Source organism: Syngnathus acus, chromosome 1, assembly GCF_901709675.1.
Source record: "Syngnathus acus chromosome 1, fSynAcu1.2, whole genome shotgun sequence".
Classification (NCBI taxonomy): domain Eukaryota; kingdom Metazoa; phylum Chordata; class Actinopteri; order Syngnathiformes; family Syngnathidae; genus Syngnathus; species Syngnathus acus.
This window is the reverse complement of record NC_051087.1, coordinates 779,380-807,337: the sequence shown is the minus strand read 5'-3', so window position 1 is coordinate 807,337 and position 27,958 is coordinate 779,380. Positions and strand designations below refer to the sequence as shown.

The following is a 27,958-nucleotide window of genomic DNA, read 5'->3' as shown; positions in this document are numbered from 1 at the left end:
CCGGGCCATAGTTCATCTCAACCAAGCATTTGTGTGCGAGTGTCTGTGTGTGTGTGTGTGTGTGTGTGTGCGTGCGCGTGTGTGTCCGACACAACAAGGCTGATTCATTTAAGGCACATGGATTTTTTTTTTACGTCTCGATTAAATCGGCTGTCATTTGGAAAAAAAAATGATTTGCTCTCCGTCACGCCGCCGAGTTCTCCGTCGCCAAAGGTCAAGTCACGCCATTTCATTTGCGACGTGCTTCTGCCATGATGAATACTTCATGAGCAATCAAATTTGGATGCAAATTTACGCCGCTGGGGATTAAAAAAAAAAACATTTAAAAAGAGATTGCAGGTGCGTGAGGGCGGAATGGGAAGCGCGCTAAATTATAGCTAACACAGTTAAGGTTTGTGATGGAGTCTAGACCGAGTTGAAAAGGCCTCAAGATTTTGAAGGGTGTCCAGACAAAGACCACGCTGGCCTCCCTTTGCCCTTTTCAAGGCAAACTTTTTGCGGGGCTTTCCGGGGGCTTGACCTTCTCCCTTCCGTTCTCTCTCTCTCATTCTCCTCCCCCCTTTTTTCAAAAAATGTTTCCCCTATGCGCCAGGCAGTGTGCGTAATCCCCCCCAGAAATAATCCACGCCGGCATCTGCGTGCCCGTGCTGGAGGAAGTTGTGCGCGTTTGCGAAATGCCAACTCCGGTGCCCGCGGTTCATCCGAGCTGGAGGCGAGCTGCAGACCAATGTTGTCTTGCCAAAAAAGGAAAAAAAAAAATAGTCCGTAAAATAAATACATTTGCCCAAGTTGTTCTTTTCGTTTTGCATTGATTCCAACGATTGGATGATTTTTTGTCTTTGCGTTTCAATTTGGGACTATTTTTTTTCTTAACCTTTTGCCCCAGAATGTATTTCTTGCGACGGAACGTTCTGGCTAAAGTTTGATGCTAAACACCGCCGCTGGAATATCAACGAGGCGGCCCGACGTTAATGCGGGACACCAGAGAGATGATTAATTTACATGAAATATATCCGTGCTGACACTAAGGAAGCTTAATTGGGAGGCGGCAAATGAGTGTGACAGTGAAAGATGTCCACACTTATCAGCGGCGGCTTCGGGAGATGCCCGACGAGGCGGCAGGCGGACCTGCCCGCCCGCCCGCATCACGTCCACGTCCGAGGACATTTCAAACTTTTCCCTGATGCGCCTGACTGATCTCAAAGCGCCTCGAGGAGCTCGGTGGCGCTCGTGTGGCCGCCGCATCCCGTTTAGGCAGCAGGCTACTTTCTTCCCACTAACTTTTCGACACACCTTTACAAAAATCGGCATTTAGTATTTAAGTATAAATATTTATTTCTTTTTATTGATTTAAATGTAGTATTTAACTCTAAATTTAAATAGATAGATAAATAAATAAATAAATGAATGAGGTCTACAGCTTTCTACATGGCTAAAAAGTTTAAATCGGTTTAAAAAAAAAAAGAATCGATAACGATCAAGTATATAGAAAGAGTGAATATTATGTATATGCCACATGCTGCAGCAAATGGAAAAAAAAATACAAACAATGGAGGCAGCAGGGGGGGTGCAGCGGCGTCGGGCCTGGGAATATTTGGAGGAAACAAATATAAATGTCACATTAAATGGAAACAAAATAGCAACAGCGCAAACAGCAACAAATGTGACACGCACAAAGACGAGCCGGGGAAAGCAATATCGGCCATAAATGTCAGACGTCTCACTGCGAAGTTCCCAAGGCAGGAGAAAGAAACTGGAGTTCAGAACATCCTCGCCATGCTATTGATTTTTTATTTTTTTAAACACAGATGCAATTTGTCCGCGTGAACAAGCGTGAGGGAACAAACAAACGACTACGAATGGGCCGCGATAAAAACTTGATTCATTTTGATTCTAGTCGAAGTCTAAGACAATAGGAGATGCTGAATGTGGCCATTTTTGTTTGTCCATTTGCGTTATGATATCACCACCCGGTGTGTCGTAACCGATCGGTGGTAGTTTGCTGCCTAAACGGGCAGCGGCGGGACGAGTCGCGATGCCGTGATGTCATTCACGTGGGCGGCGGCCAAGCAAAGTGAAGCAAATCTTTTTTGGCACAACTTGCCGTCCTTCCTGGAGCCGACTTGTGACACGTCGCGTCGTTGAGCGGGGCTCCAACTAGCATGGCTACGATAGCGAGGCGCCCGTTTGCAGCCCTCGGCCTCGTGGCCTTGTCAGTTTGCGCGTCGCAGCCGATTAGCGCCAAGAAACATCTGTTGAACGTCGCCGCGGCAAAGAAATGCGCACTGCTCGGGCCGCCGGATAATTATTTTCTATCCAACATTTCAAATGACTTTCAACCCGCCACCATTGATAGAATGATGACAAAAAAAATCCACGGTGGCCAATTTAGTCAGCAAACAACCCAGTCATCAGACTAAAAGCTCATTTTCCAAACATTCCATTCATCGCTTCACCCGACTCTTGGCAAACATCAAACGACGTAGAAGCTAGCGAGTTTCCACAGCAACCCGTTTAGGCAGCGAGAGCATTTTTTTCCCTTTCCCTTGCACAAATTGCAAGTGTGTACGCGAGTGGGCGGATGCCAGCCCACGCCGTGTCATCTCCCACACGTCCTTCTCACCCTTGTAAACACTCTCTTCCTGCTTTCCCCTCGGCCGCTCTCGTCCCGTCACCTCACGCCAACACGCCCCCCCCCCTCCTCCTGGTCACCTCCCGGTATTACGCCCTAGTTGTGTAGCACAACGACACTCCATGACAGACGATGCATGCCCGCCTCTTAATGGCGCCTGCCTTCTTTAATCCGCCTTGCACACGGCTATTTAAAGACGTCCTAACTCTTTTTTTTTTTTTTTCTTTTCCAAAGCGCTGGCGGCCGATGCGTGTACTCAATGTTGCAGTATTTGTGTGTTTGCCTCGCACAGCGGTCAGTTGATGACACAGCCATGTCCAATTGTCTCCGTTCAGACGCTCTAACAAACCCACACTTTAAGCGGGACGCTCGCCGTCTTGCGCTGGCGGATTAGCCGCTCGCGAGCCGTCGGCGGCGCTCCGGCCTGTTGAAATGAAAGCAGATTTTGATTGCTTTGCAAAATCAAGAGTCCAATCGAATGAAATTTTTGTTCATTTTTCTGCATCCCGTTGAGGCAGCAAAATAGTTTGGCCTCGATTGATTGTCGCGCAGCCGCAAAACGCTGACTCGCTGTACACCACTTTGTCGTATCTTTCGCATATGCCGTTCCCGCCGTGTTTCTGATTTCGTTTCGACTTTGTCAGCCGCCCGTTTAGGCAACAGACCAATTAGCTCTTCATTCGTGAATTTGGCTCCATTCATTGGACACCAGCCGTGTTGCGTCGCAGCGCTAATTCCGTCGCTCTTTTGCTGTTTACGTCCTGTTTGGATTTCTTCTGCGGCCCGTTCGGGCAGGTTTTCCTCTGCAGCCCGTTCGGGCAGTGGACGAATAATGTATTCATTTCTTGCATTTTGGATATGCTTCCATTGCTTGATAGCCGCGTGAGACGAAGCTGATGCTATTTGCGAAACAATCGCATAAGCTGCTCGCTCCTACCCTCCCTTCTGCTGCAGCATTTCGTGAGCGGCTCAGCGTCCGATCCAACCCTGGAGACCGTTTCCACTTGCGTTCCATTTCCCCTGTTGGCCTTTCTTTTCTTTTCTTCTTTTTCTTCTGCCCTCAGCTGGACTGTCACGGCACTCGTGCGGCGTGCGATATCGCGGCGCTATGCTAAAGGCGTTTTGTTCCTCGTCTTGCATGTTTGGCACATTGTTGGAAATTCTCCCAGTGCTTTTCCATATCGTATGTTTGCGGTTTGAGTTCGACAACACGAATGTGAAAATCGTCCTGCCACCATTTTCATCAGCTGATTTTCATCAGCCGATTGTCACGCCGCAATGTTGGCCGTGTAATATTTCAGAAGCGCATGTAGGACACGCGCGGCGTGACGCTCGGAACCGGGCGGCCTGTCCCCGAGCGCCGGGGGGGGAACGCATTTGCCTTCTAACCTGTTTTGACGGGCGCCGGTCCTACGCGGGGAATCCAAATCAAGACAAATCTTTACACGGCCTCGAAATCCGATAAACGTCTACGTGACGTCCGGACTCCGCAGACAGTGCGATTAATAAACATTTACATACACCAAAGAAAAAAAAATCTTGCGTTATTAGTGAAGCAGGTTTTTATCATTTCCAGTACGGCCAACACGTGACTCACAGAGGGGTATGTGACCAGTCCAAGTTATTGATTATCGAGTTGTTTTTTCTATAGCATAAGATGGTATTAATATGACACATTTATAATATATGAAATATAATCTAAATAATAAATCATATAAATTAATAATAAATAAATAAATAATGTAAAATGACATTTATAATATGTAAATGTCATGATATAAAGATATATATTATAATATAGACATATATGGCACACTTATAATGGACTTAAATCAACATTTGCCGTATTATTTTTGTCGGAAGGCAGACTTTCCAACTCAATGGCGAAACAAACGTGAAGAATGTGATCGATTTGTTCAATCAATTGCATCGCCGCTCAAGCACGTTAACAAGAAAAGGGTCCAAAAAGTTGTCCAAGTCCCGGTGCCATAATTGGTGTGCGGGCGGACAAAGGAAAGAATTCTCCTGAGCACCTCGCGCTCGATTGTCTCCACAGCCGCGCGGCCGCCCATCTTGCTAACGGGGATGCGCCGTACCCGACGTTAGCCACTCCGGAGAGGCTGAGCTGAGCTACGGTCACTTCAAAATCAGACGCTACACTCCGGCTCTTGTCATTAAATATGAGGCCATGTCGTTACCTGCGTTGCTTCCATCGGGAACTAGGAAATTAGAAGAATTGGAGGGAAACTCATTTTAAATTAACAAAGGTAATCGGTACGTGGTAGCGGTATCGGGGATACGCTTAGCATATGTGCTAACAGTAGCTTGGGGGGCGGGGCAGGGGCCTCGGGGGCCGACCCTGTTCCGAGGTAGATGTGGGTCACTCCCCGTTGTTCTCTCCTGCTCCTCCAGATGTTTGTTTGCTTGATGGCCACGCGCAGATGTGCGGCCATATCGTTGTTCTTGAGGAGCCTTTGGTTGCCATGGCGGCAAAAGAGAGCAGCAGTCGATGCAAAGTTTTGCTCCGCATTTTCCCGCTGTAGAGAAAATGGAATTGGATCTCAAGCGGGGCGTTATGAAAGCAGCGGAGATGTTCAATGGGATGGAAATATGCTACAACCAAAGTGCATCCATAAAATATCATGGCAAGATGCGGCACCTTTATTATTTGAGTCATGATTCAAATTGACTTATTAATTGCTTGTCGCAATTTTCTTTTGCCCAAGATTGGAATCGCCATCCGCCTAAAAACAAACAAAACAAAACCTCTGACCACATGAGAGGCGCAAACGCGTCGACACGTGTGCTGTTCACATTATGCAAATTAGAGCTCGATAAACGTAAATAAGGTGCACAATTAAATCGAATGCGAATGCGGCGCATTAGAGGTTCATACATTAAAAATGATGTCAATATCATTTATGCCTTTTGTTGCCATGGCTGCAGAGAAGATGGCCCAAGTGCACGCAAACTTCTGCTCCACATTCTTCTGCTGCTGCGTGTGTGCGTGTGTGTGGGCACGAGCACGCGGCGCTAAACACACATTTGTGTCGCTCTGATGGCGTTTGTACCGCCACGAGAATGGCGGCGGCTGGTTTGTCAGCGTTTGCACTAAAAGTAGAAGTTGACGTACACGTGTCACCTGTCACCTTTGTGCGTGTCGAGCTCCACTTTTGTGGAAGCGTTAGCATAGTGCGGTTCGCCAGCAACTGTTGATAAAAACAAACATCTTGCTTATCGGACCCGAGATTTTTTGCATTCTTATTTTCCAAAGCCTCGTTGTCTTCAACATAGGAGGGGCAAAGACCATGATTCAATTCAAATGTTCTATATCGTGCGGAACTGCAAACATCCTGCTCTCAAAGCTAATGCTAACGCTGCTAACGGTGTCACGCCGGCGTCGAGCGGAATCCTCGTACCTACGTCCAAAATGATCACTTTTTAGGAGACCCCAAAAACCATTAGCACACGTGTAGATTTGTGAAAAAATGTCCAATTAACCAAATTGCAGCATCGTAGCCATGTGCTAATGAGAAGCTAGCATAAAACAAAGACGGTTTGCCCATTTTCCTCGCTTGACTTTTTTTTTTTTTCTTTCCATGGGGTGGGGGCGGCGTCCTTTCACAACCTGGCCTTTAAACCAGCAGCGGTGAGAGTGCGAAACATTTTGGCGCAGGTGCCTCTGCCGCCGTGGCACAAATCCAATTCACACTTGGCCCATCTTCAGAGAGCACCTGGCCGTCTTGAACTCAACAGAGCGTTTCAAAACGTGACAGGGTCGCTACCCCCATCTTGTCGCAAAGACTCACGACACGCGGCTGGACACAGCAGGTTCCAAATCTGTCCACCGCGAATATTTACATCCGTTGAAATGTGTGCAGCGTTGTGTAACGTGTATTGACGGGCAAGTTCAAATTGACAAATGTGCGCCTTCAATCTGGCAGCGGCATGTCCTTGCCTGTCACATTCTGGCACACCTGACGTTTTGGTGACAGAAAGAAGCTAAAAAGGGGTTTAAGAAATTTGGTGCATACGCATGTGTGTGGTGGATCTCGTCGTATTTCATTCCCAAGTATGACAACAGCCCGCGTCGAACCCTCTGAATCATGCAGAAATTGATTTTGTGTTTTATTTATATCATGATATAATATTTTATATTTATTTTATTTATATTTATTATTATAAATGATTATGTTACTATCATCGTCTTGAATATATCAAAATGGCTGCGTTCCCTCCCACAACGGCGCAAGCATCCGTTTTTGAGTGCGTGCATCTAGGAAGATTCCAAAAGAAAGACAATTCCACCCAGTTAGAGCGTGCTGTGCACTAGACTTGTGATGCTCACGAAAATATGGCTTACGGTGTTGAATTTTGTTTTACAGTCATGTAAAAAAAAGAATCATCCAAATAATTGAGCGATAAATAAGCAGCTTGAAGCGAGCATGCTTTGCCCTCATTTGGAGAAGTGTGAAAATCATCTTTACGGGGCCACTTCATAAAAGACCCTTTCTAATACCTTTAAACGTGTTTTAGTAAGTTTAAACGTGTCGAAAGAGTGTAGGAGGGTTCAATAAAAAAAAAAAAGAAAACATTTCTTTTTGTATTTAAAGGCCGCTGGTGTGAAAGTGTGCTTTCGTGTGTCTGTGGACACAAGGCCGCCGCGCAAACTAAATCAATAAATCATGCGAGTTTTTTGGGTTAAAGCAGCCATTTTGCCGCCGCTTACACTCGCCTCGTCTTTGTCTTGTGTCGTTGTAAATATTTAAATTGCGGACCCTCGCAACGGGCAGCCTTTGTTCCATCTCGTCGGCGTGGGCTCATGCGTGGCCGCTTAATAATGCACACCATCTTGTTAGCGGCAACTTATGGGGCCTATTGTCTTTTCCTGTCATATCTGACATGTCGGCAAGAGCGAACTTTGAAATATGACGTACCATGCGGATATTCTCACTTTGATATTGTTAATAAATGTGTGTTTTGCGGAAGCGATCCATTTTCCAAAAGAGGCTGTACCGTAAGAAGCGCGTGACAAAGTGGAGCACTGCAAATCGCGCACGCACACAAAAGCTGCACGGCGAGGCAAGTTTGCGGTCGGAGTTTGCGAGGTGATGCCCGCCGCCCGCCCGCTCTCCGGCGAGTCCAATTCCTCTCAGTTCGGCACTGCCGCGTGGGAATGGGCCGCCAACGCCGCTGCCGCTTCTGCTGTATAAATAAAACTCTGCCAGCCAATGGGAAAGCGGAGGGGGGGGGGGGAGCGTCCACATGGGAGAAAAAAGTAGGAGAGGGAGGACGGAGTTGATCGCATCGAGATGAGCCGCAGAGAATGATTGCACCATATTTGGTAACTGCTGAGAAGATGAGAGGGAACAAGTGTGATGGATGCAAAGAGCAACGCTTCAAACTGTGCGCGGTGCTCGTATGACACCATCCGCGTTAGTCACCGCCCGCAATGATTAATAGCGTTGAAGCTAGCGCCGGTCCGGGATCAGCACGACCAGCAAACATCCTACATGATGTTTATTTAGGTAGCATCAGCGCTGGGGAAAGAAAATCAATAGGCCTTTTCAAAGTCATCCTAATCGTTCTGAGTTTTAACAATTAATGGGATATCTCGCTGCCATCCGCCCACAACAATTTCATGTGATCACAATATGGCGAAATTGTTGGACAAACATGATGCTTTGAGGTCACTTAAAAAAAAAAAAGGTGCCTGTAGCATGGCCGCCACGATTGGTCACTTTGAACAAAATTTTCATCAATTGCGCGACTTTTCAACTGAGACAAGTTGGTGATAAAGATGTAGACCACACTGGGGACTTTGCATCTAACCTCCAAAATGTCCTGGAAATCATCCTGTCACGGACGGTTAAACTCATTCATTTCCAGTCCGGTCATCGAGGACCGGCCAGCGCTCGTCGGCTTGCGCCTTGGCGCTGACTCAAGTCTCTGTGGTCCTCCCAAAAGTCCGCTCTCAACTCGTCAGGTGACACGCTCCAGTGGCATCGCCGCTCCATTGAATTAGCCACTTCATTATTTAGTCATTTGGCATCTTGGGGAGGGGAGGGGGGAGTTCACACGCACGATTTGCTGACCAGAGGTGGAGCCGGCGGCCGTCCTTTTATCGGCTTGTTAAAAAGCGTAAAAGCAAATTGAATTGGCGTTTTATGAGCAGGTCCTGACATGCTAACCCCCTTTTGAGCCAGCCATGTTGATGTCATCGGGAGCTTTTGAGGGCGGCGGCGTGGCAACGCACGCTTTCGGCCGATTGGAAAATAAAAAAGAAGCCGAGATGAATAGGTTGTCCGGTGGACGACGTTTATTCGAGTGAGAAAGAAACAATTGCGAATCGAAACATTTCCCTTGCGATCCAGCAAAATCCAGCAGTTGGCCTGGCTCCTTTTCATGTGGAAAAAAAAAAGTGAGCCGTTGACAATTCCACCAGGACCCGCCTTCACGTAGGAAGCTGCCACTTAGCTTGTACGTCTTTTTTTTTTTCTTTCTTTTTGGGGGCAGCATCAAAAAGGCGGGCAGGAGCAAAAAGGCCAAAGAGGGACAAGAGATGACTGCTCGTGACATCATCGCTTTTAGAGCGGCGGCGATGGGCGGGCGGGCGGCCGAGCGGCCCTCGGGCCAGCCAGCGCCCAATACGCTTGCCACACTCTAGTGTACTGCCCTCCCACTGAATTATTCAGCGTGCTTCTGATGGAGAGACTCTGACTGCACTGCACTTGTGTGTGTGTGTGTGTGTGTGTGTGTGTGTGTGTGTGTGTGTGTGTGTGTGTGTGTGTGTGTGTGTGTGTGTGTGTGTGTGTGTGTGTGTGTGTGTGTGTGTGTGTGTGTGTGTGTGTGTGTGTGTGTGTGTGTGTGTGTGTGTGTGTGTGTGTGTGTGTGTGTGTGTGTGTGTGTGTGTGTGTGTGTGTGTGTGTGTGTGTGTGTGTGTGTGTGTGTGTGTGTGTGTGTGTGTGTGTGTGTGTGTGTGTGTAGGCGGCGGGGGGGGCATTTGTCTGCGGATACGACTTGAGAATAAAAGAGTGAGTGAGTGAGTGAGTGAGTGAGTGAGTGAGTGAGTGAGTGAGTGAGTGAGTGAGTGAGTGAGTGAGTGAGTGAGTGAGTGAGTGAGTGAGTGAGTGAGTGAGTGAGTGAGTGAGTGAGTGAGTGAGTTCAAATAAAGAGCGAGAGTGATTGTGTGAGTCGCTGCATAATCCACGCGAGTGCGTGCGGACGCATTTCTCTAAAAAGGAAGCCAACACAACTGGTCTTCATGTGCAAGGAAGGAGGAGATGACACTCCACTTTCTTCCGACCGACGGTGAATCATCTCTTTGGGCCCAGCTCGGCACGACGTCCGCACACACACGCGCGCGTGCGCGGCGTTAAGTGTTTTAAGCAGCACGGAGCGAGCCGGAGGAGTGTTATCCTCTGTGCTGTTCAGGACAAGTGCATGCCCAATATAGCAATCGCTCACAATCGCTTTGTGTGGGTTAGCTCTCCGCCATCCGGACGTTTTTTTTTTTTTTTTTTGCTAGATCGCCGTGCACAGAAGCGCATGTGGGACTTACCGCCGCCGAGCCCGGCCTGGTCTACTTTGTTGGAGATGTGCGCAGAGCAGGAAAGTGAAAGTGAGCGAGTGTGCTAAAAATCCACCTCGCGAGCGTGTGAGTGGGTAGCGAGGGCCTCGCACAGATTGATGAGAGGCAAAAAATGATGTGATGGAAGCGTGGAGTGTAGTGAATTGCCTCTTCTTAGCATGAAGCTCGTGCTACTCTACCCAAAAGTGCCCTTCTGGCTTTTCCTTCCTCTACCAGGGTCCACTGTGTCCATATCAAAAATCTCATTTCAATGTATTCGTGTTGCCGTCGCTGTTCTGTAAAATAGAAGCTTTGCAAAAATCACTGACGAAATGAATGAATGAACCATTTTTTTTTTTGGGTGGGATTTTCTGAAGTCTGAAAAGTTCTGCTAAAGTCTGATGGGATTGTCTCAAGTCTGGAGGTTTTCTAAAGCGTCTCAAGATTTTTGTGAGATTGTTTTCATGAGATTTGTTGACATGTCTTGTGAGAGATTGATTGATTGATTGATTGATTGATTGATTGATTGATTGATTGATTGATTGATTTCGAACATCCAAAATATTCACCAGGTTTTCTGAGGTCTCATAAGATTTGTGGGAGATTTGTGAGATCCACTCAGATCTTGCAAGATTTCCCGTCTGGCAAGATTTGTTTAGGTCTCATGAGAATTTCACAAGATTTCTTGAAGTCCCGCATTCTTATTTTTTTTTTCTTGAGATCTTCATGAGATTTTCTGAAATTGTGACTTGCCAAAGTTCCCCTGGATTTTCTGAAGTCCTGCATGATTTTGTCATGCATCATAAGATTTATACTGCTATCTTATGCGCTTGTACCATTTTTGACATTTGACATAAAAGTTGGTCTTTTTTTTTTCCAAAATGTTCCACATGGAGACAGTGCAGTGACATCATCAGCTTGTGTGTGTGTGTGTGTGTTATGTTGTGGCTAATAGGGCGTAGTAGGTGATGGCAGCCATAGCCTATTATCTCTGCTCTGCTGTCTAATAGCCACTGGCTTTCAGCATCTGGCATCAAGCACCTGACACACACACACACACACACACATTCAAGGCACCCCCACACATGAAATGGCCAAAAGTGTTTTTGCGCATATGCAGGCACGCGCCGTGTGCGGGTGCTCCTTTTTACCGCCGGGAATCGCCAGCCAGCTTTTAATTAGTGCGAGAAATAGATTCACTTATCTGCTCTTTGACACATGGGCCTCGCTCTCACCACACACACACACGCACACACACACGGATACGTACGCACCTGGCTCCCTGCGTACGCTGGTCCATACCGGACGACATAGCCCATCCATCAGCAGCGTCTTCGGAATGAGTCGGGGCATGTGTGTGCAAAAGAAATAAATGCGCTGCCTTCTGTGGGCTGACCATCGATTCGCCATGGAAACGGCGGCCGTTGTGCGAACAGAGCATCGACAAGAGACTCAAGTTAGCGGAAAGGGAGAGATGTGATGAGGATTTTGGGGATTTGCTGGAATCTCATGAGATTTGCAAAATCTTTTTTGAGATTTGTTGAGATCTGATCAAGCCTTTTAAGATGTGTGAATTGCTGGAGATTTGCTCAAGTCTGATGGGAGTCTCGCAGCAGTGTTTATGATTTTCTTGAGTCCGGCAAGATGACCTAAGATCGTCGAGCTTTGCTGAAGAAATGCGAGCTGCGCAGCAGTCTCATAAGATTTGCAAAAGTCTGACGCGATTGACGACAGTATTGCCAAATTTGCCTGGAAATGCTGGCGCCGAAGCCAGCAAAGATTTTCAGCCTGTTGCTGATGTGAGTGCAAATGTGTGTGTGTTTGGCAAAGTGTGCGCCGCAAAGAGTTATAATGAGGCTTACACAAAACCTACTAAGGCTTATGTATAATGAGCAAATCCGCCTTTAGCGAGCGCCGTTTATTTTTCTCTGGCTCACCCTCCTCCCTGTGTCTGCACAATTAGCGATTTGGCTAAAACCTCCTCATGGTCTCGTAGCCGCCGTTTTCTCCCGGAATGAATCCTGCTCTCAGGCGGGGAACAGTCGGTGGCATTTAGTAATTGCACAAATGACTGGGCTCGCCTTTCAAAAACAAAACAAAAAGGCGCAACTGCTGTCTTGTTTCTTATCCCTCCATTTTAGGCGGCACGATGCTTAATGATCAAAATACCCCAAATCGATTCCCAGGATGGAATATCAGTTTGAAATGGACATTTGCGGCGATGTGGGTGTGAACACAGCCCATTTGATGGACAGGTATTCCTGTCAGTCTGGAACCTGCGCCACATGTCCGTCCGCCCGCCTGCTGCCGTTTTTACATCAGGCCTCGGGTTGCTGCATTCCCACGGAGTCATCATCAGTGGGCAGTGAGTGAAACAGAGCGGGATACTTTTTTTTTTTTTTAACCCAACAGTTTCCTGCTATAAATATCCAACTGGCACATCTCTGATTCTGCCGGAGGAGAGGCCAAGGGGGGGGGGGGGGTTCCCGAGATGGAGGGTCCACGCCGTCCATTATCTCCCGCGCGGGGCCACAAGATGACATTAGCATCTCTTTCTCTTCCAAGTGCCATAAGTCAAACGCTTATTATGACTCACGCGCGCTCGCTCCGTCGGCACACATCTCATTTTTATCTGCGCCAATCGAGCCTTGCTTGAGTTAGACGGCAGGTCTTGACACGAGTCGCAAAGATTTGGAGGACCTGACCCATATTTCTCTTTAGCTGCTCAAATGCTAACACGGGTGCTATGCTAATATCACGATAGCAGAACCGAACGCGAAAGCCAGTTGAAGCGGATTTTAGATCACGTAGTTGGGGAGGATTTCAAATGCTAACGTGCTAACAATTGGTATGCTAGCTAGTGCGATTTTGGAGTGGTTTGGGATAGAAAACAAAAATCACCCTGCAAAGTAGGCAAGAGGACTGACTGGTGGTGTGACAGACAGGAAATATAAATATACGAGTCGGGTATGATGGATGGGAGCAACTTGTCTGCGCTCAGGTTTTTCCCGGCGACGTTGTGGCTTGCTTAATGGAGGGAAATGTTTTTCACCAAGGTGGCGGTGGCGATTCAAACATCGCCTAGATGCATTTTGCCCACGTCACTTGTTTGAATTCCACCAAGTCTCGCTGACTGAAGACCTCAACGATCCATGTTGTGTCTCAGATGTTTTGTTTATGTCTGCCATCTGACCCAATTTCTTTCACTTGCCGTCGCCAAATGTTGAAGTCAAACATCAATGAGTGCAGCGGCCATTTAACTCATTCACTGCCAACCCAGTTAATATCTTTGACGTCTATAGCCGTCAATGGCACTGAATGAGTTGATCAATGACTGTTAGTCATGACGGGAGCTGCACTTTTCTTCTTACGTGTGACGTCAATGCTACGCTAGCAGTCTCTTAAATAGTACAGTAGTCCAGAAGCTTGGAGAGCCAACGAGTGTTAAATAGTAAAGACGTCGGGGAGCCCCCGAGCTGCTACATGCTATAGCGCTAACATATATCTGAAGTGGCGTGAAAACGTTTCCTTTTTTTTTTTTTTTGCGACACTAATCGGCTGATTTGAATGTCAAGAATAAAACTCAACAAATTGGAGCCGAGCGTTTGCAAGCGCATTTTATTGGCATGGGTTCAAATCCGTGCGAGGGGACGAGAATCGTGTCCCGAAATTCATGGACCTGACTCTCTGCTGTCTTCAGCGCACGATTGAATTTTTATGTTGTAAATAAAGACAGAATTGAAAAAGAACACCTTTTTTGTTTTTGTTTTTTGGCATAATCTTCCTCTTCCAGACTGTTGGCCCCCCCCTCACCACCCCACCTCCCTTTTTGTCAGCGCTAATTCTTTGTTAGCGTAAGAATTTCAAAGAACATCTGCTAGCCGTTTAGGGAGAATTAGCGAGGCAACGGAAAACACTCGTTTAACCGGGTGCTCTTGTTTTCCAAGATTAAGGAAAATGTCTCCCCAAAGCCTTTTAACATTTTTGCGCCCCGACGGTAAGATAAGGAGCGGTCTGGCACCCTCGTGGAGACTTTGCGGAGGCGTGTATTCGAGCTAGCGCCGCACACTTAGCGGGCTACGAAAGCGCACGCGAGGTTTGCGTCGACGCCGCTTGGCTTCACGGCACCGTCGTTGTTTATCTCGATGTCTCTGCTTGTCTGCTTTGTGACCCGTCAGCTCGTATTATTGTTCTTCGCACGCGTTTGGAAGCATTTACGCTCAAGCAGCGACATGGGAAAAAACATCCAATTAGCTTGAAAGCACAATGCCACTTCCGAGCCATCTTCCAAAAACCAACTTGGATGTCTGTCGGTCGCGACCGCGGCAAAATGACGTCGTCGTTTGGTGTTGCGTTGAGGTGTTTTTACTTTCACGTCAAGTTCAGCTGTTAAGCAGATTGTCAACAAAAAAAAGGCCAGCCGTTTTAGTGGGACGAAATGCTAACTTATGCAAGCTAACTTTGCGCTAGCTAGAAGCTGGTACCACGCAAGGTTTTGAAATTCGGGGGAGATACAGCAGGACATAGGTGCTCTCCCTTATGATCATTTTGGGGTTATTTTTTAAACTTGAGTTGAGTAGTTAAACAATCAGCGAATAGCCATCGAGGATTTTGAGTGCGAGTCCAAGTTCTTTGACATGCCTTCAAATGGACGCTGCCAATGTAAACATGTACGTTGGCATCATTTCTTCGCTCATGTTAATTATGTATTTGAAAGCCATGTTTGTCCTTTGTGGTGCACGGCTGGGACTGGGACGAGTGGTTACGCACATGTGTGTGTTGTTAGCAATGCACACACATGCAGCGTGTCATGTGGGACGCCACAATGAAATTTGACGTGAGCTCACATGTGTCGCCGCGAGTTTGCCGGGGGCCCGCAGAGTGAATGTGCGATACGGCGTGGCCGCTCTATTATTCATGCCCTAAGCCCCCAACCATTGGCACCGCTCGATTTGGACTGTGTGTGTGTGTGTGTCGGGAGGGCATTGAATTTGTATAATTAATGTAAGATGTCATCAGTGAATCTCTCGATGTCTAATTGATGTACGTGAGCGAGCTCGCGAGCGTCTTGAGACGGCACTTTAGTGGAACGACGGCGTACGCGTGATCCTTTGCGTCGGTGACGAACTGGTTTCTTTTTTTTGCACTTTTCTTTCCTCCTTTGCGCTTCCTTTGCTGGCCTTGACGTTTTTCCTTTCCTTGACGGACGTGTTCCCGGGCCCTTCCCCTTTGCTTCCTTCCCCCTCATGTTAACTTTTTTTCTTTGGTTTACCTTTCCATGACTGTCTTTGCTTCTTTTTTTTCCATTTCCACGCTTCTGTCCTTTTCTTTCCTCTCTTCCCCTTCTGTGCCATCCTCTCATCTTTCCTTTTTCGTCTTCTTCCTTCCCTTCCATTTTCAGCAGTGTCCTTTACTTTCCTCGTCTGTCTTTCCTCTCCTTCGAATCGATCCTGTTTTTCCATTTTCTTTCCTCATTCCCTCTCCCATGTTTCCTTCCCTTTGTCTTTCTCATCACTTCTTCACTTCTATCCGGCATTCCTTTCCTTGGGTTCTCATGTTGCTAATTCCGTCCTAAAACCCGCTGTTACAAATACTGTGTACACACACTTAAAAAATCGGCTGAAAACGAGTGGCGCATCGTCCTCGGCCTCGCGTGTGCGTTCAAGGTTAAACGTGTGTGTGCGTGTGTGTGTGTGTGTTGTGCGCGCGCACCTCCAGACGAGCGCGTCATTGCTATCGGGACCCCCGAGCGACGATAAGCCTGTTGCCACGCAGGGATTGTTCTGCTCTCAACCCGAGTACAAAGTCTCACCTGCAGCGAGGCGCACAGATGCGGCGACAGAGATCTTTTTCAAGTACAATTTCATCCCCGCTCTGCTCATACGTGACGAGAGGCTGTCGAAATCTCCGCAGGGCCGGGCTGGCTGGCTGTCTGGCTGGCAGTGTGTCTTTTGTGTTTCGTGTGTTTTTCTTCGCGCACGTGTGTGCGCGTTCTACGAGGAAGGTTTGATGCGTGGATGGATGCACTTTTGCCTCCCCGCCGTGTCGCCTCTCCTTCAGCAGGTGTTTAGAAATGCAACCATGGGAGCTGAAAAAAAGAATCCAACAAAAACAAATCCAAAGAAAAAGCCAGTTCAGTCAGTTCATCCGCTTGGCTCAAACATGCTCCGCCGCTCCTTTGAGAAGGTGAAGTCAAGAAAGCAGATGAGAGGGTGATCAAAGTCAGGTGTGGGAAAAGAAAAAAAAAAAAACCTAGAGGAAAAAAAGTGCAGCGTCAGCTTTTTCCCCATCCGAATTTGGGCAGCATTGGGGTCGGCCAAAAGTTTCGGGACAGCGTTTGGTCGCTTGCCTCGCTGCGAGTGACTTTACCCGTTCCCAAAGGAAGCTAAGTGGCCATCTTGCCTCACCCCCCCCCCCCTTCCTCTTGTCTTCTCTCGAGCTCTTATCTTGTACTTAGCGATTACACCGTTGAGAATGACATCGGCGCCGCTTTCTCCCGCAATTAAATACATGAAGCTGAAAGGCGGAGAGGGTAAAAGGAAAAAAAAATGCTGACAATCTCCTCTTCCTCCGTTTGCCTGTTTTTTCTCCCGAAGGATGAGAAGTCGACGTTCTTCCAGTTTGGCGCCGCCCTGCAGCAGGAGGCCCTCCTCATGCTGGCCATCATGGAGGAGTACGACTGGCACGTCTTCTCCATCGTCACCTCCAAGTTCCCCGGCTACCAGGACTTCATCACCACCCTCAGGGTCACCGTCGACCACAGGTCAGCTCCCCACCGGCCTCCTCGCGCCGGCCAAGGAGGCGGAGCCTATCATTCTTTGCTTCTTTCAGCTTTGTGCGCTGGGACCTCCAGAGCGTGGTGACTCTGGACGCGGTGGACGGAGACCCCAACTCCAAGTCTCACATCGCCCTGAAGAGGATCCAGAGTCCCGTCATCCTGCTGTACTGCTCAAAGGATGAGGCCGTGTAAGACGCCTTGAGCAGCACCGCCGCCAAGTTGACGTGAAACTTGATCGTCCCGATTCTGACCCCTCCCGACAGCTACATCCTGGAGGAGGCGCGCTCGTTGGGCCTGATCGGAGCCGGCTACATCTGGATCGTGTCCAGTCTCACCACGGGAAACCCAGACTTTACCCCCGAGGTACTCCCTTTGCCGGGTTTGGTCACGCGGACATTTTTCCGTTGCTAGCAGAGGGCGATAGAGCGCAGCACCCTGAGGTGGATGAAAACGAATGAATTCATCAGCTCCAGTTTTCGACATGTCCTCAAGATGTCAATTCTGGACAGTCACACAAAAAACAAACAAAAAAACGTGTGAACAGCCGCTCCTTACTTTTGAGTCTGGCCAAAAAAAAGCCAGCTAAAATGCAAACGGCACTCATCGCGCTTTCTTGCTAGCCCAGCCCAGCCCAGCCCAGCTGAGCTGAGCTGCTATTAAATCCTCCGTCACAAACAAAAAAAAAAAAGTTGGGCACATTCAGCACTTTGATGAATGTCGTTTTTCTGGCAGAGCAGGGAGATCAATACCAGCTTGATGCCATCACTTAGCATAGCGACGGCAAGGACAACGCTAATTGGCATGATTTTCATCCCAGTGAAGAAGAAAACAAACGCTGATGGTGCCTTTCAAATGCTGTCCGCCGCCCGATAGGCCTTTCCCCTGGGCATGATCTCGGTGTCCTACGACGACTGGGAGTACCCGCTGGAGACGCGGGTGCGCGACGGCGTGGGCATCATCTCGTGGGCGGCCACCGCCATGCTGCGAGAGAAGAACGAGCTGCCCGAAGCGCAGGGCAGCTGTCACAGCACGCCGTCGGAGCGCAGCCCGGGCAAGCTGCCGCCCAGCGCCCTGCGCAGGTGCGTTTCCGCAGAGTGCCGCCTCGACGGGCATCTCCACCGGGTCAACTCGCTCATGCTTAGCTGGATTGTCGCTAAAGTTGATGTCAGTACGCTTGAGAAGAATTTCATTCATGTCGTGAAGTAGCAAACGCGTTTTAGCGGTGCCGCCTAAACGGGCTGCTGAAAAATAGAATGGCAGCGCTCACAAGATGGCTGCCACGTTCAACAAATGACAAGCATTTAGTTTTCTGTCAAAGGTTGATAGCAAGAGTGTGGCAGCATTTCTCCGCCATGAACAACGTTGTGTCATTTTTACCGCCTCGTTGCCGGCGCCGCATAAACGGGCTGCTGAAGAAAGTCGACATGAAAGAAACAAGGTGGCGCTCGGTGTGGCGTGCGTGTGCGCCCGCTATCTTCGCATGACTGGACGCGTCCTCGGGATTAAAGCGGCTTTGTTGTCCTTGTTGCTTGGCTCCGTGGATGGCGCACGTGCACGCACACCGGAGGAATAAAAAGATGTGTGTGTGTGTGTGTGTGTGTGTGTGTGCGTGCGTGCGTGTGTGCGTGCGTGCGTGCGTGTTTTCCGTGATGAACTTACAGCAAGATGATGTCGCTTGTGCACTTGTCTTGCAAAGGTGGGCAGAGACGTTTTCACCACTCGGCGGGCGGCAATGGAGATCCCGCCTAAACGAGATGCGAACTCCAAACTGTAATTGTCACCCGAAAAAGAATTGCCGATTTGGCCGGGTTAGCGAGCGCACCAAACTGTTTCCTTTGTGTTGAATTTTTTTATTCCCAGCAGCCCGTTTAGGCAGCACTAGGAAGATGACACTACAATAGCAACACCGCGGTCTCGCTACGCTACGTCTTGAAGCTACGTTATTGATTTGACTCTTTGTTGGCAGCCGCCATCAGGCCCGACTATCAGGCTCGCTAAACAGGCTGCAAGGAAACCTGATGACAATATTTGGACTGGTTAGCAGCCCGTTTTGGCAACAATGCACGGATACTTCCGGCGCAGTTTGAGACAACGCCTTGTTCCTTCCACGCCGGCTTTCTTGGCCAGCCCATTTAGGCAGCGTGAATCTTCTTCAGATCAAACCTAGTGACTCGATGCCACAAGGTCATATACCGATTTGTGAGTGGCTGGCTTGGGACTGGATGGTCCCGAAGCCTGCCACCCGCCGCCTCCCCTATTAGCACCTGCTAGCAAATCTATCAAAGCGCATTTCAATATCGCCGCCGCTGACAGCTTGATCTGAAATTACTCCCTTCACCGTCGCCGCCACATCATTCATCTTGCTAACTTATTACGTTGAATTTGCATATTTGTCACAACAACTGAATGACTATTATCCGGAAACAGCTTTTTTTTTTTTTTTTCTTTGGGTCGAGCGCTGGCGTCCATTTAAACCTTTTTGTCATTTAATGGAGCCGCTGGAGAGTACAAAAGTCCAAAGTTGAAGCACTTTTGTTTTATCCCACCAGAAAGATGTTCCCTAAAATGGCCCATTTGACTTTGACTATTTATACTTCGGGGGGGGGAGTGCAACACAAATACTTTAAAAGCAGAGTACAGCATACAAACACAGCGGGAGTGAACCATGCCGGAACGGGCTGCCGAGTGAGTGAGTGCGTGCGCGTGCGTGCGTGCGACTCATAGAGTAAGACCGAGCGAGGCTGCGACTCAGCAACATTCAGAAATTGCCAGTTTTTTACTTCCGATTATTTCCAGCAGCCCGTTTAGGCGGCGCCGGTCACTCGGAACTACTGCCAGAGTCAATTGTGACGCAGTGAATTGAGGCTCATGCGGTTTCCCGCTTAAAAAGGCTGCCTGCCATACGTCAAGCCGCTAACAAATTTGCTCCCCTTAATTTGAGATTGATCGGCGGCCCGCCACATGTCGGCTCCCCGCAGACACATGATGCACGTGTGGAACGACGGCAGGGATTTGTCCTTCACGCCCGACGGCTACCAGGCCAACCCTAAGCTGGTGGTCATTGTCCTGAACAGCGAGAGGACGTGGGAGAAGGTACAAAGCGGACAAAGTTAGATGATCTCCGCTGTTGATCTCAAAGGTTTTTTATTTTTCTCCAGATGGGTCGCTGGGAGAACGGCACGCTGTCGCTGATGTTCCCCGTGTGGCCGCGCTACAACTCGCACGGCGACGAGGACGCCGACGAGAACCACCTGTCCATCGTCACGCTGGAGGAGAAGCCCTTTGTCATCGTGGACAACGTGGACATCCTCACCGGGACGTGCATGAGGAACTCGGTGCCCTGCCGCAAGCACGTCAAAGAGTAAGGACAGAGACAAGTGGGTTTTTTCTTTTTGTCAAAATGTTCCATTTCCATGACGTCTCCCTGCTTGATGACGACCTGCTTCCCGATTATTTTGCCGTTAGCACGTTGCCGTAGGCTAACCCTTTATTTTTGCTAGGCTAACAATTAGCGGTGTATATACTAATATGAGTTAGTGATTGACGCAGTCTGCAATTTGTAATGTCTCTTTTGCCTCCGTGGGCATAGCGTGGTCCTCCGATGAGCGTTCCAACTTGACTGATATTGTTTGCGCTTGTGCGCCGGCCGCAGCTTTCCCGGCGACTTTGAAATTGACGCCACTTCGGCGTGCAAAGTGGGTCAAGGATGCTAACGAGACGTTTGTCTATTTCTTGCGCAAACTTGTGAATAAATCAAGGGCCGCTTTCTTTTCTCACGGGGCACTTCCCCAACTTTGCTGGTGTCCCATTTGGCGCGCTGCCACTTTTACCGCCTTCAGAAATTCTCCTGGCGACACTGCTTCCTGTTAGCCACCTCTTTGTCTGTATTTTGTTTGTATTTACATAAAAATGGAAATAAAAAGAATTCATTTAAAAAAATATACACTACCGTTCAAACGTTTGGGGTCACAAAATTGTTTGGGTGACCCCAAACTTTTGAACGGTAGTGTATATATTTATTTAGATAATTATTTATAGATTATATATATAATCTTCTGTGTAAAAAAATCTTATAATATATATGTATACTTATATTCATAGATTTTTTATAATCTTATACAAATATAAGATATAATTTATAATATTTAATTCATAATATTTTATTATAATAATATTTACACTAGCATTCAAAAGTTTGGGGTCACCCAAACAATTTTGTGACCCCAAACTTTTGAACGGTAGTGTATATAGATAAATATGAATGTATAAATTCCGGCTCCACCGCGTCGTGTTTGTCGGCAGTCGGCATAACCCACCCCGGATGCCTTTGACGTGCACCCATTGCGTGGCCGTTGCGGCACAACTTTGCGAAAGGTGACGGAGTCATTCGCACGAGACAAAACTGTCACATCAAATGCGTCCGAAGCGATTTGAACATGCATCGCACGATGTCTGAGCGAGTCTCAGGTGCGCACGTTGTGTATACATTATCCCGGCCCAGCTGAGGCTTCCATGTCCTTATGCCATTATGTACACACACACACACACACACTCACTCCCTCCCTGGGGTAGATGCGCATCTGTCCATGATGTTGACGTGTGTGTGTGTGCGTGTGCGCAGCAACAGCACGTCGGGGGGCTCGTACATCAAGCAGTGCTGTAAGGGCTTCTGCATCGACATCCTCAAGAAGATCGCCCGCAATGTCAAGTTCACCTACGACCTCTACCTGGTCACCAACGGCAAGCACGGCAAGAAAATCAACAACGTGTGGGACGGCATGGTGGGAGAGGTATGAGCTAACACTGGCCAATAAAAATCATTTCATATTTCACCGCGTCCAAATCGATCCGAATTGGCGCCGGACGCTTTCGGAACAGCGTCCCGATCTGGGATAAGTGCGGACGCTACTTCCCTCTCGAGCGCGAGCCTCACCCGAGCCGACGGAGTCACGGAGAAAGTAATAGAACAACACAGCGCTGGAGGAGATGGCGCCGACTCGCCCGTCGTGTGTCACGATACGTTGGCTCGGCGGCAAAAATGACAACTGCCATTTCTTCTCGTCGCTCTGAAAATGCCCTCAAACGCTGGCTGACATTCATGCTGATGTTTCACTTTGCTCTACTGGGCAAAGAGAGAGAGAGAGAGAGAGTGAGCGCGCCTTTCCTTTAGCGCATAGGTGTCAAACCCGCGGCCCGGGGGCCAAATCCGGCCGGCCATGTCATTCTATATGGCCCGCGTGATCAAACCATGTCAACTCCAATGATTCTTGCTCAAATCTGTACCATCATTTTTTATTTTAATGTTGAGATTTTTTATGACTTTTTTTTTTTTTATATATATATAATTTTTTTAAATGTCTTAATTTTTTATCCTTTCTATTAAATAACTGAAGAAAATATTTAATATAGAATACAGCCCTCTGAGGGATGTCGCAACGACAAAGTGGCCCGCGATAAAAATGAGTTTGACACCCCTGCCATAGCAGGTGTTAGCGTGCCATGCTAACCCCCCCCTCGGTTAAGGTCGTTGACTGACACATCGAGTCACTTATCTCGATGGGGCAGGATGTAACAATGTGTCAGGTGACAAATTGCTAGGTTGGAACGTTTGCTATTTGATGCTCAACGCAGCTCCACGTGTGTCCACCAGGTGGTGTACAAGAAAGCCGCCATGGCCGTCGGCTCTCTGACCATCAACGAGGAGAGGTCGGAGGTCATCGATTTCTCGGTGCCCTTCGTGGAGACGGGCATCAGCGTCATGGTGTCGCGCAGCAACGGCACCGTCTCGCCGTCGGCCTTCCTCGGTAAGTCCGTCTTCGCAGCGGGGCCGCGTCACCAAGTTAGCATTTAGCGCCAGATCCGATCCGCTTCGCCGACGGGGAGGAAGGTGAGGAGAAAAGGGAGCGGGAGAGACGTTTTCGTCGACTCCTTTTTCCCCTTCCGCCGCTTTTTTCCCTATTTGGACGATGGTCTGACGGTTAGCTTTGTTGCTAACGAGCGTCGACAGCGGCTTCCGTTTCTCTTTTGGGTCTGCTGACCCGAGCGCTCGCTCGCTCGCTCGCTCACGTCCACTTTGTTGTGGCTTTGATCTCCCCCTCACGTCCTCGTCGGCCGGTAATAAGAAAAATGCAAATTCCTCTGTGCCAAAGCCCTCCTCCAACCAACTCTTCCTCCTCAGAGCCCTTCAGCGCGTCAGTTTGGGTGATGATGTTTGTGATGCTGCTCATCGTCACGGCCATCGCTGTCTTCCTTTTCGAGTTTGTCTCTCCGCTGGGCTTCAATCGCAACTTGGCCCAAGGCAAAGGTGCATACACACACACACACACACACACACACACACATCAAAACAGCCGAGGCATCTAAGCATCCTTCCTGGCTCCCCCAGCAGCAGCGCTATTATTACACAGATTCTTTTTTTGGGGGGGCAAGTGTATTGAATGAACAGTTGAAAAAAATAGTTGACTGTTGGTAGAATGTTACAATATTTCGGAATAATGATTCCATTTTTTTTTATTCTTTATATGTCTGAAAATCATTTAATGGTCATCTATTTTTAGACCTAATTGCATGTCAATTGATCATCATAATTACACGTGTGTAGTTCCTGGCCGGCCACAAGAGGGCATCGGATGCTGGTATCAACCGTTGTTCGATCATTTTAATTATTGTAGTAAATATGTTCACATTGTTGGTGGTTTCCCCTCCCAAAAATTTCATTCATAAAATGAATCATTATATATACTGTACATTTTGAAATTGTAACAAATGATTAGACTTACCTTTGGGAGATCTGACCAATTTCCCTATATTCATATTTTAATCATTTAAATAGATTTTGCATGAAATATCATTTGAATGATACAAATTGTAATTTGATCATTTGCAACATTCTCGAGCATCTGCAAAAAACACCCACGGTAACATGTACCCTAACCCCCCCCAGACCCCCACGGCCCGTCGTTCACCATCGGCAAGGCCATCTGGCTGCTGTGGGGTCTGGTCTTCAACAACTCGGTGCCGGTGCAGAACCCCAAAGGCACCACCAGCAAGTTCATCGTGTCCGTGTGGGCTTTCTTCGCCGTCATCTTCTTGGCCTCCTACACGGCCAACCTGGCCGCCTTCATGATCCAGGAGGAGTTTGTAGACCAGGTCACCGGCCTCTCTGACAAAAAGGTAGGGAGGAGCATTGCATTGCTCTGATTTGTGAATTTATTTATGTATGTATTATTCTACTGTATAATATTTATATTATGTATTTGTATTTATTTGATACATTATATATTTATTATATTTATTGTTAATTATGTATTTGTTTTTTTCAGTTCCAGCTATTTGAGTCTTTGACAACGAATGCATGGAAAAAAAAAAATGTTGTATTGTAACCTTAATTGGATTGAAGAAAAGATCCAGTCTTTGTCCGCGACCCCTCACCCGGCCGGCCGCTCTTGTCTGGTACTCATCCAGTTTCAGAGCCCCTACTCGTATTCGCCGCCCTTCCGCTTCGGCACGGTTCCCAACGGCAGCACGGAGCGCAACATCCGCAAGAACTACCCGGACATGCACCAGTACATGACCAAGTACCACCAGACCAAAGTGCAGGATGCCCTGGTCAGCCTCAAGACCGGGTAAGCCGCACCTCTTGCCAATTTGAAACTTACAATAAAAGTAGACCAGGGCTCGGAACGTGTCAGAAAGCCGTTTTGTAGCCGGTTTTTTTTTGGGGTGATGTCTTGGATGCTGCACCAGTGTTGTGTCTTAAGTGGTTTTTGATGTCTTAAACAGTGTCCAATTGTTTTTGATCCTTGGTGTTTTGGCACTGTCTTTGATGTTGTTTTTTGCCATCTTTTTGGTCTTGGAGTTTTTGGAATGTTTTGTCTTTAATAGTGTTTATTATTATTTTGACTTTTTTTGGGGTGTCTTGGATGCTGCACCAATGTTGTGTCTTAATTGGTGTTTTTGACATCTGGAATGGTGTCACAGTTGTTTTTGATGCGCCGTCCTTGATGTTTTGGTGACTTTGATGTCTTTTTCGGTCTTTGACGTCACGTTTCTGATGCCGTTTTGCTGCGGTGCGTTAATTGCATTTCTTTAACGGCTTCCATGCAGTTTGTGTCTTTTTGGGGGGGAGGGGGTGTCTTTGATGCGCTTGCTGGTTTGAAGGGTTACCCCCCAAAAAAAGTTTTCTCTTTGACGATGTGTTTGGCAGCAAGCTGGACGCGTTCATCTACGACGCGGCCGTGCTCAACTACATGGCTGGCCGAGACGACGGCTGCAAGCTGGTGACCATCGGCAGCGGCTACATCTTTGCCACCACCGGCTACGGCATCGCTCTGCAGAAGGGCTCCTACTGGAAGCGACTGGTGGACCTGGCCATCCTCGGCATCATCGGCGACGGTGCCTATTTCGATTCACCGCTCCCGTTTTTCCTCTTTGGCACCTTCTTCCGCTCATTTCATTATTCATCTCCATTTTGCCGTTCACGCTGCATCTTTGAGCCACCGGACTTGCTTTTTTTTTTTTTTTTTATCTCTTACCTGCCACTGTTTTTTCCTCAAATCTGCTGATTAATTCTTTTTTAATTTCTTCTCTGACACTGTTTTTCCTGAAATCTTATTTTTAGTCACTTTTTATTTAGTTTTTTATTTTGACCTTTTTTTACTCCCTGTGAATTCCATTTATTTATTATTTATTATCTTTCTTTTTACTTGTTTATTTATTTATTTATTTTGCCCCTTTTTTACTCCCTGTGAATTTCTTTTATCTGCTGAATTCATTCATTTTTTTTTTTTATCTCTTCCCTGCCACTGTCACTTTTTATTAAATTTTTTCTTTTTTTTCTTTGACCTTTTTTTTTTTTACTCCCTGTGAATTCCTTTTATCTGCTGAATTCCTTTTGGACCTCCCTTCTTCTTTTCTCTCCTCAACGCCTTCTCCCCCCTCCCTTCATTTTCAAATCCCCTCTCTCCTCTCCACCTCCGTTTTTTATTTCCTTCTCCTCTCAATCTCTCTTTTGGGGCGACTCAGGCGAAATGGAGGAGCTGGAGGCGCAGTGGCTGATGGGCATCTGCCACAACGAGAAGAACGAGGTGATGTCCAGCCAGCTGGACGTTGACAACATGGCGGGCGTCTTCTACATGCTGGCCACGGCCATGGGCCTGTCCATCCTCACCTTTGTCTCCGAGCATCTCTTCTACTGGCGTCTGCGTTACTGCTTCACCGGCGTCTGCTCGGGACGCCCCGGCCTGCTCTTCACCATCAGCAGGGTGAGCGAGGAACCAAATTCAAACGTCTTCCCGGCTTTCAAACGGAGCGCTCGTGGTTTCAAAGTAGGCCTTCAAATTGGCATTTCAAAGTAGGACATGTACTACTTGTTTTTCTCTTTTTTTTTTCTTCTCTCAAAGAAATGGGTGCAGTCACTCACACGCATGAATGACCGAGTCGAGAGTGTTCAATATTCAAGTGTTGTGCGCGTGCGTGAAGGTTAAGTGTCTGGTGGAGGAACATCTTGCACTCCAAAGCGTCATGCGCTGACATCATCGCCTCAATTAAACCCTGAGAGAGTCCCAAAAAAGTCTGTCCTGTTTTTTTTACTGTCTGACCCCCCTCCTCCTCCTCCTCTCCTCTCACCCCTCCCCTCTCCATCCTCCAAGGGCATCTGGAGCTGCATCCACGGCGTTCACATCGACATGAAGAAAAAGGCACCCGAGCTCGACTTCAGCCCTCAGGCCAACATGCTGCACCTGCTCAAGTCGGCCAAGTCCATGGCCATGTCGTCGCCTAAGCGCAACACGGTGCTGGTGCAGCCCAGCATCCTCGACGTCATGACCGGAAAAGGTCTCGGCCGGGGGTTCCCAGGCCTTCGAGGTGGTCTCCGCACGCATCCGCACTCACCTCCTCTCCTCGTTTCCTAGGTAACTCGCTGCACGGCCTCGCTCCGAAGGGCCCCGGTCTCTATAGCAACGCCAGCGGTCCTCAGGCCTTCCTGTCGCTGTCGGGGCGCCACAAGAACCTACTGAACAACGCGGCGCCCTTCCCGGCCCAGCAGAAGGCGCCCGCCCATCAGGCCAGCCCCACAAACAAGCCGCAGCTGTCCGTCACCAACGCCAACAACGGCACGACCCGCCCGGGAGCAGCGCCGCCGTCTAAGCCCCGCGCCCTTTGGAAGAAAAGCGTAGAGACTCTGAAGACGCAGCCCGGCGGGGCGGCTCCGGGCGCCGCGCCGACGCCAGCCGTGCCCCCGGCCATGAAGAGCCAGCGCTATCTCCCCGAAGAGCCGCCGCCTCCTCCCCGCTCGGACATCTCCGAGTGCTCCAGTCGCCCGACGTCCCACAAAGACTCCGACTCTGTCGCGACGAGGGGCGCTTTCAAATCTGTTAACCAGTTGAGGAAGCGGGCAGGCGGCGGTGGCGGCGGCGGCAGCGGCGGATCCAAAATCTTCTCCATCGACTCAGACCAGGCCAGCCTGCAGTCGGCGCCGCCCTACCAGCGCGACAGCCAAGGGGGCAGCGACGAGCAACCGTACCCGCCCGAGGGCACGTACTCTCACAAGGGGGACGCGCCGGTCCTGCAGTTGAGCGCCACCTTGCTGCACCACAGCCACAGCGCCGAGGCCGACCTGCACTCCATGAAGGACAAGAAGTACAGCACCTACACGCACAGCAGGTGCAAAGCACGAAAGACACGCATCAAAATCACTCGCTCAGAAATCTCACCGCCAGTCAGTGAGTGAGTGAGTGAGTGAGTGAGTGAGTGAGTGAGTGAGTGAGTATATAAAGTTTGAACTCGCAAACGATAGCCAGCGTCCAGCTCGGGTTTCCTCTAAGCGCCGCCCCCTTGTCTCGGGGCTAGCGCCTTCTCTTTGGCCGTCCGTCTTTTCTCTCTCTCGGAGTAAATATCTTTTGCCATTTAACCCGGCGTCTCGTACATTCTCCGTCTGCGGCTTTGGCGCTTCCTGTTCCAAACGCTTCTATTTTCTTCT

General features: G+C 48.6%; 1 protein-coding gene across 2 annotated transcripts in view; it reads left to right on the top strand.

The window, feature by feature from the left end:
- The window catches only part of grin2ab (glutamate receptor, ionotropic, N-methyl D-aspartate 2A, b), a 44,222-nt gene that overhangs the window by 14,233 nt on the left and 2,031 nt on the right, over positions 1-27,958 (top strand). For both annotated transcript variants that reach the window (XM_037253616.1, XM_037253607.1), the window contains exons 5-19: positions 16,799-16,965; positions 17,034-17,168; positions 17,244-17,343; positions 17,854-18,059; positions 19,959-20,073; positions 20,139-20,341; positions 21,602-21,770; positions 22,631-22,784; positions 23,159-23,284; positions 23,924-24,153; positions 24,445-24,605; positions 25,187-25,374; positions 26,005-26,243; positions 26,631-26,814; positions 26,892-27,642. In XM_037253616.1, the coding sequence (XP_037109511.1) occupies positions 16,799-16,965; positions 17,034-17,168; positions 17,244-17,343; positions 17,854-18,059; positions 19,959-20,073; positions 20,139-20,341; positions 21,602-21,770; positions 22,631-22,784; positions 23,159-23,284; positions 23,924-24,153; positions 24,445-24,605; positions 25,187-25,374; positions 26,005-26,243; positions 26,631-26,814; positions 26,892-27,642 (3,128 nt within the window). The remainder of the gene's footprint in view (positions 1-16,798; positions 16,966-17,033; positions 17,169-17,243; positions 17,344-17,853; positions 18,060-19,958; positions 20,074-20,138; positions 20,342-21,601; positions 21,771-22,630; positions 22,785-23,158; positions 23,285-23,923; positions 24,154-24,444; positions 24,606-25,186; positions 25,375-26,004; positions 26,244-26,630; positions 26,815-26,891; positions 27,643-27,958) is intronic.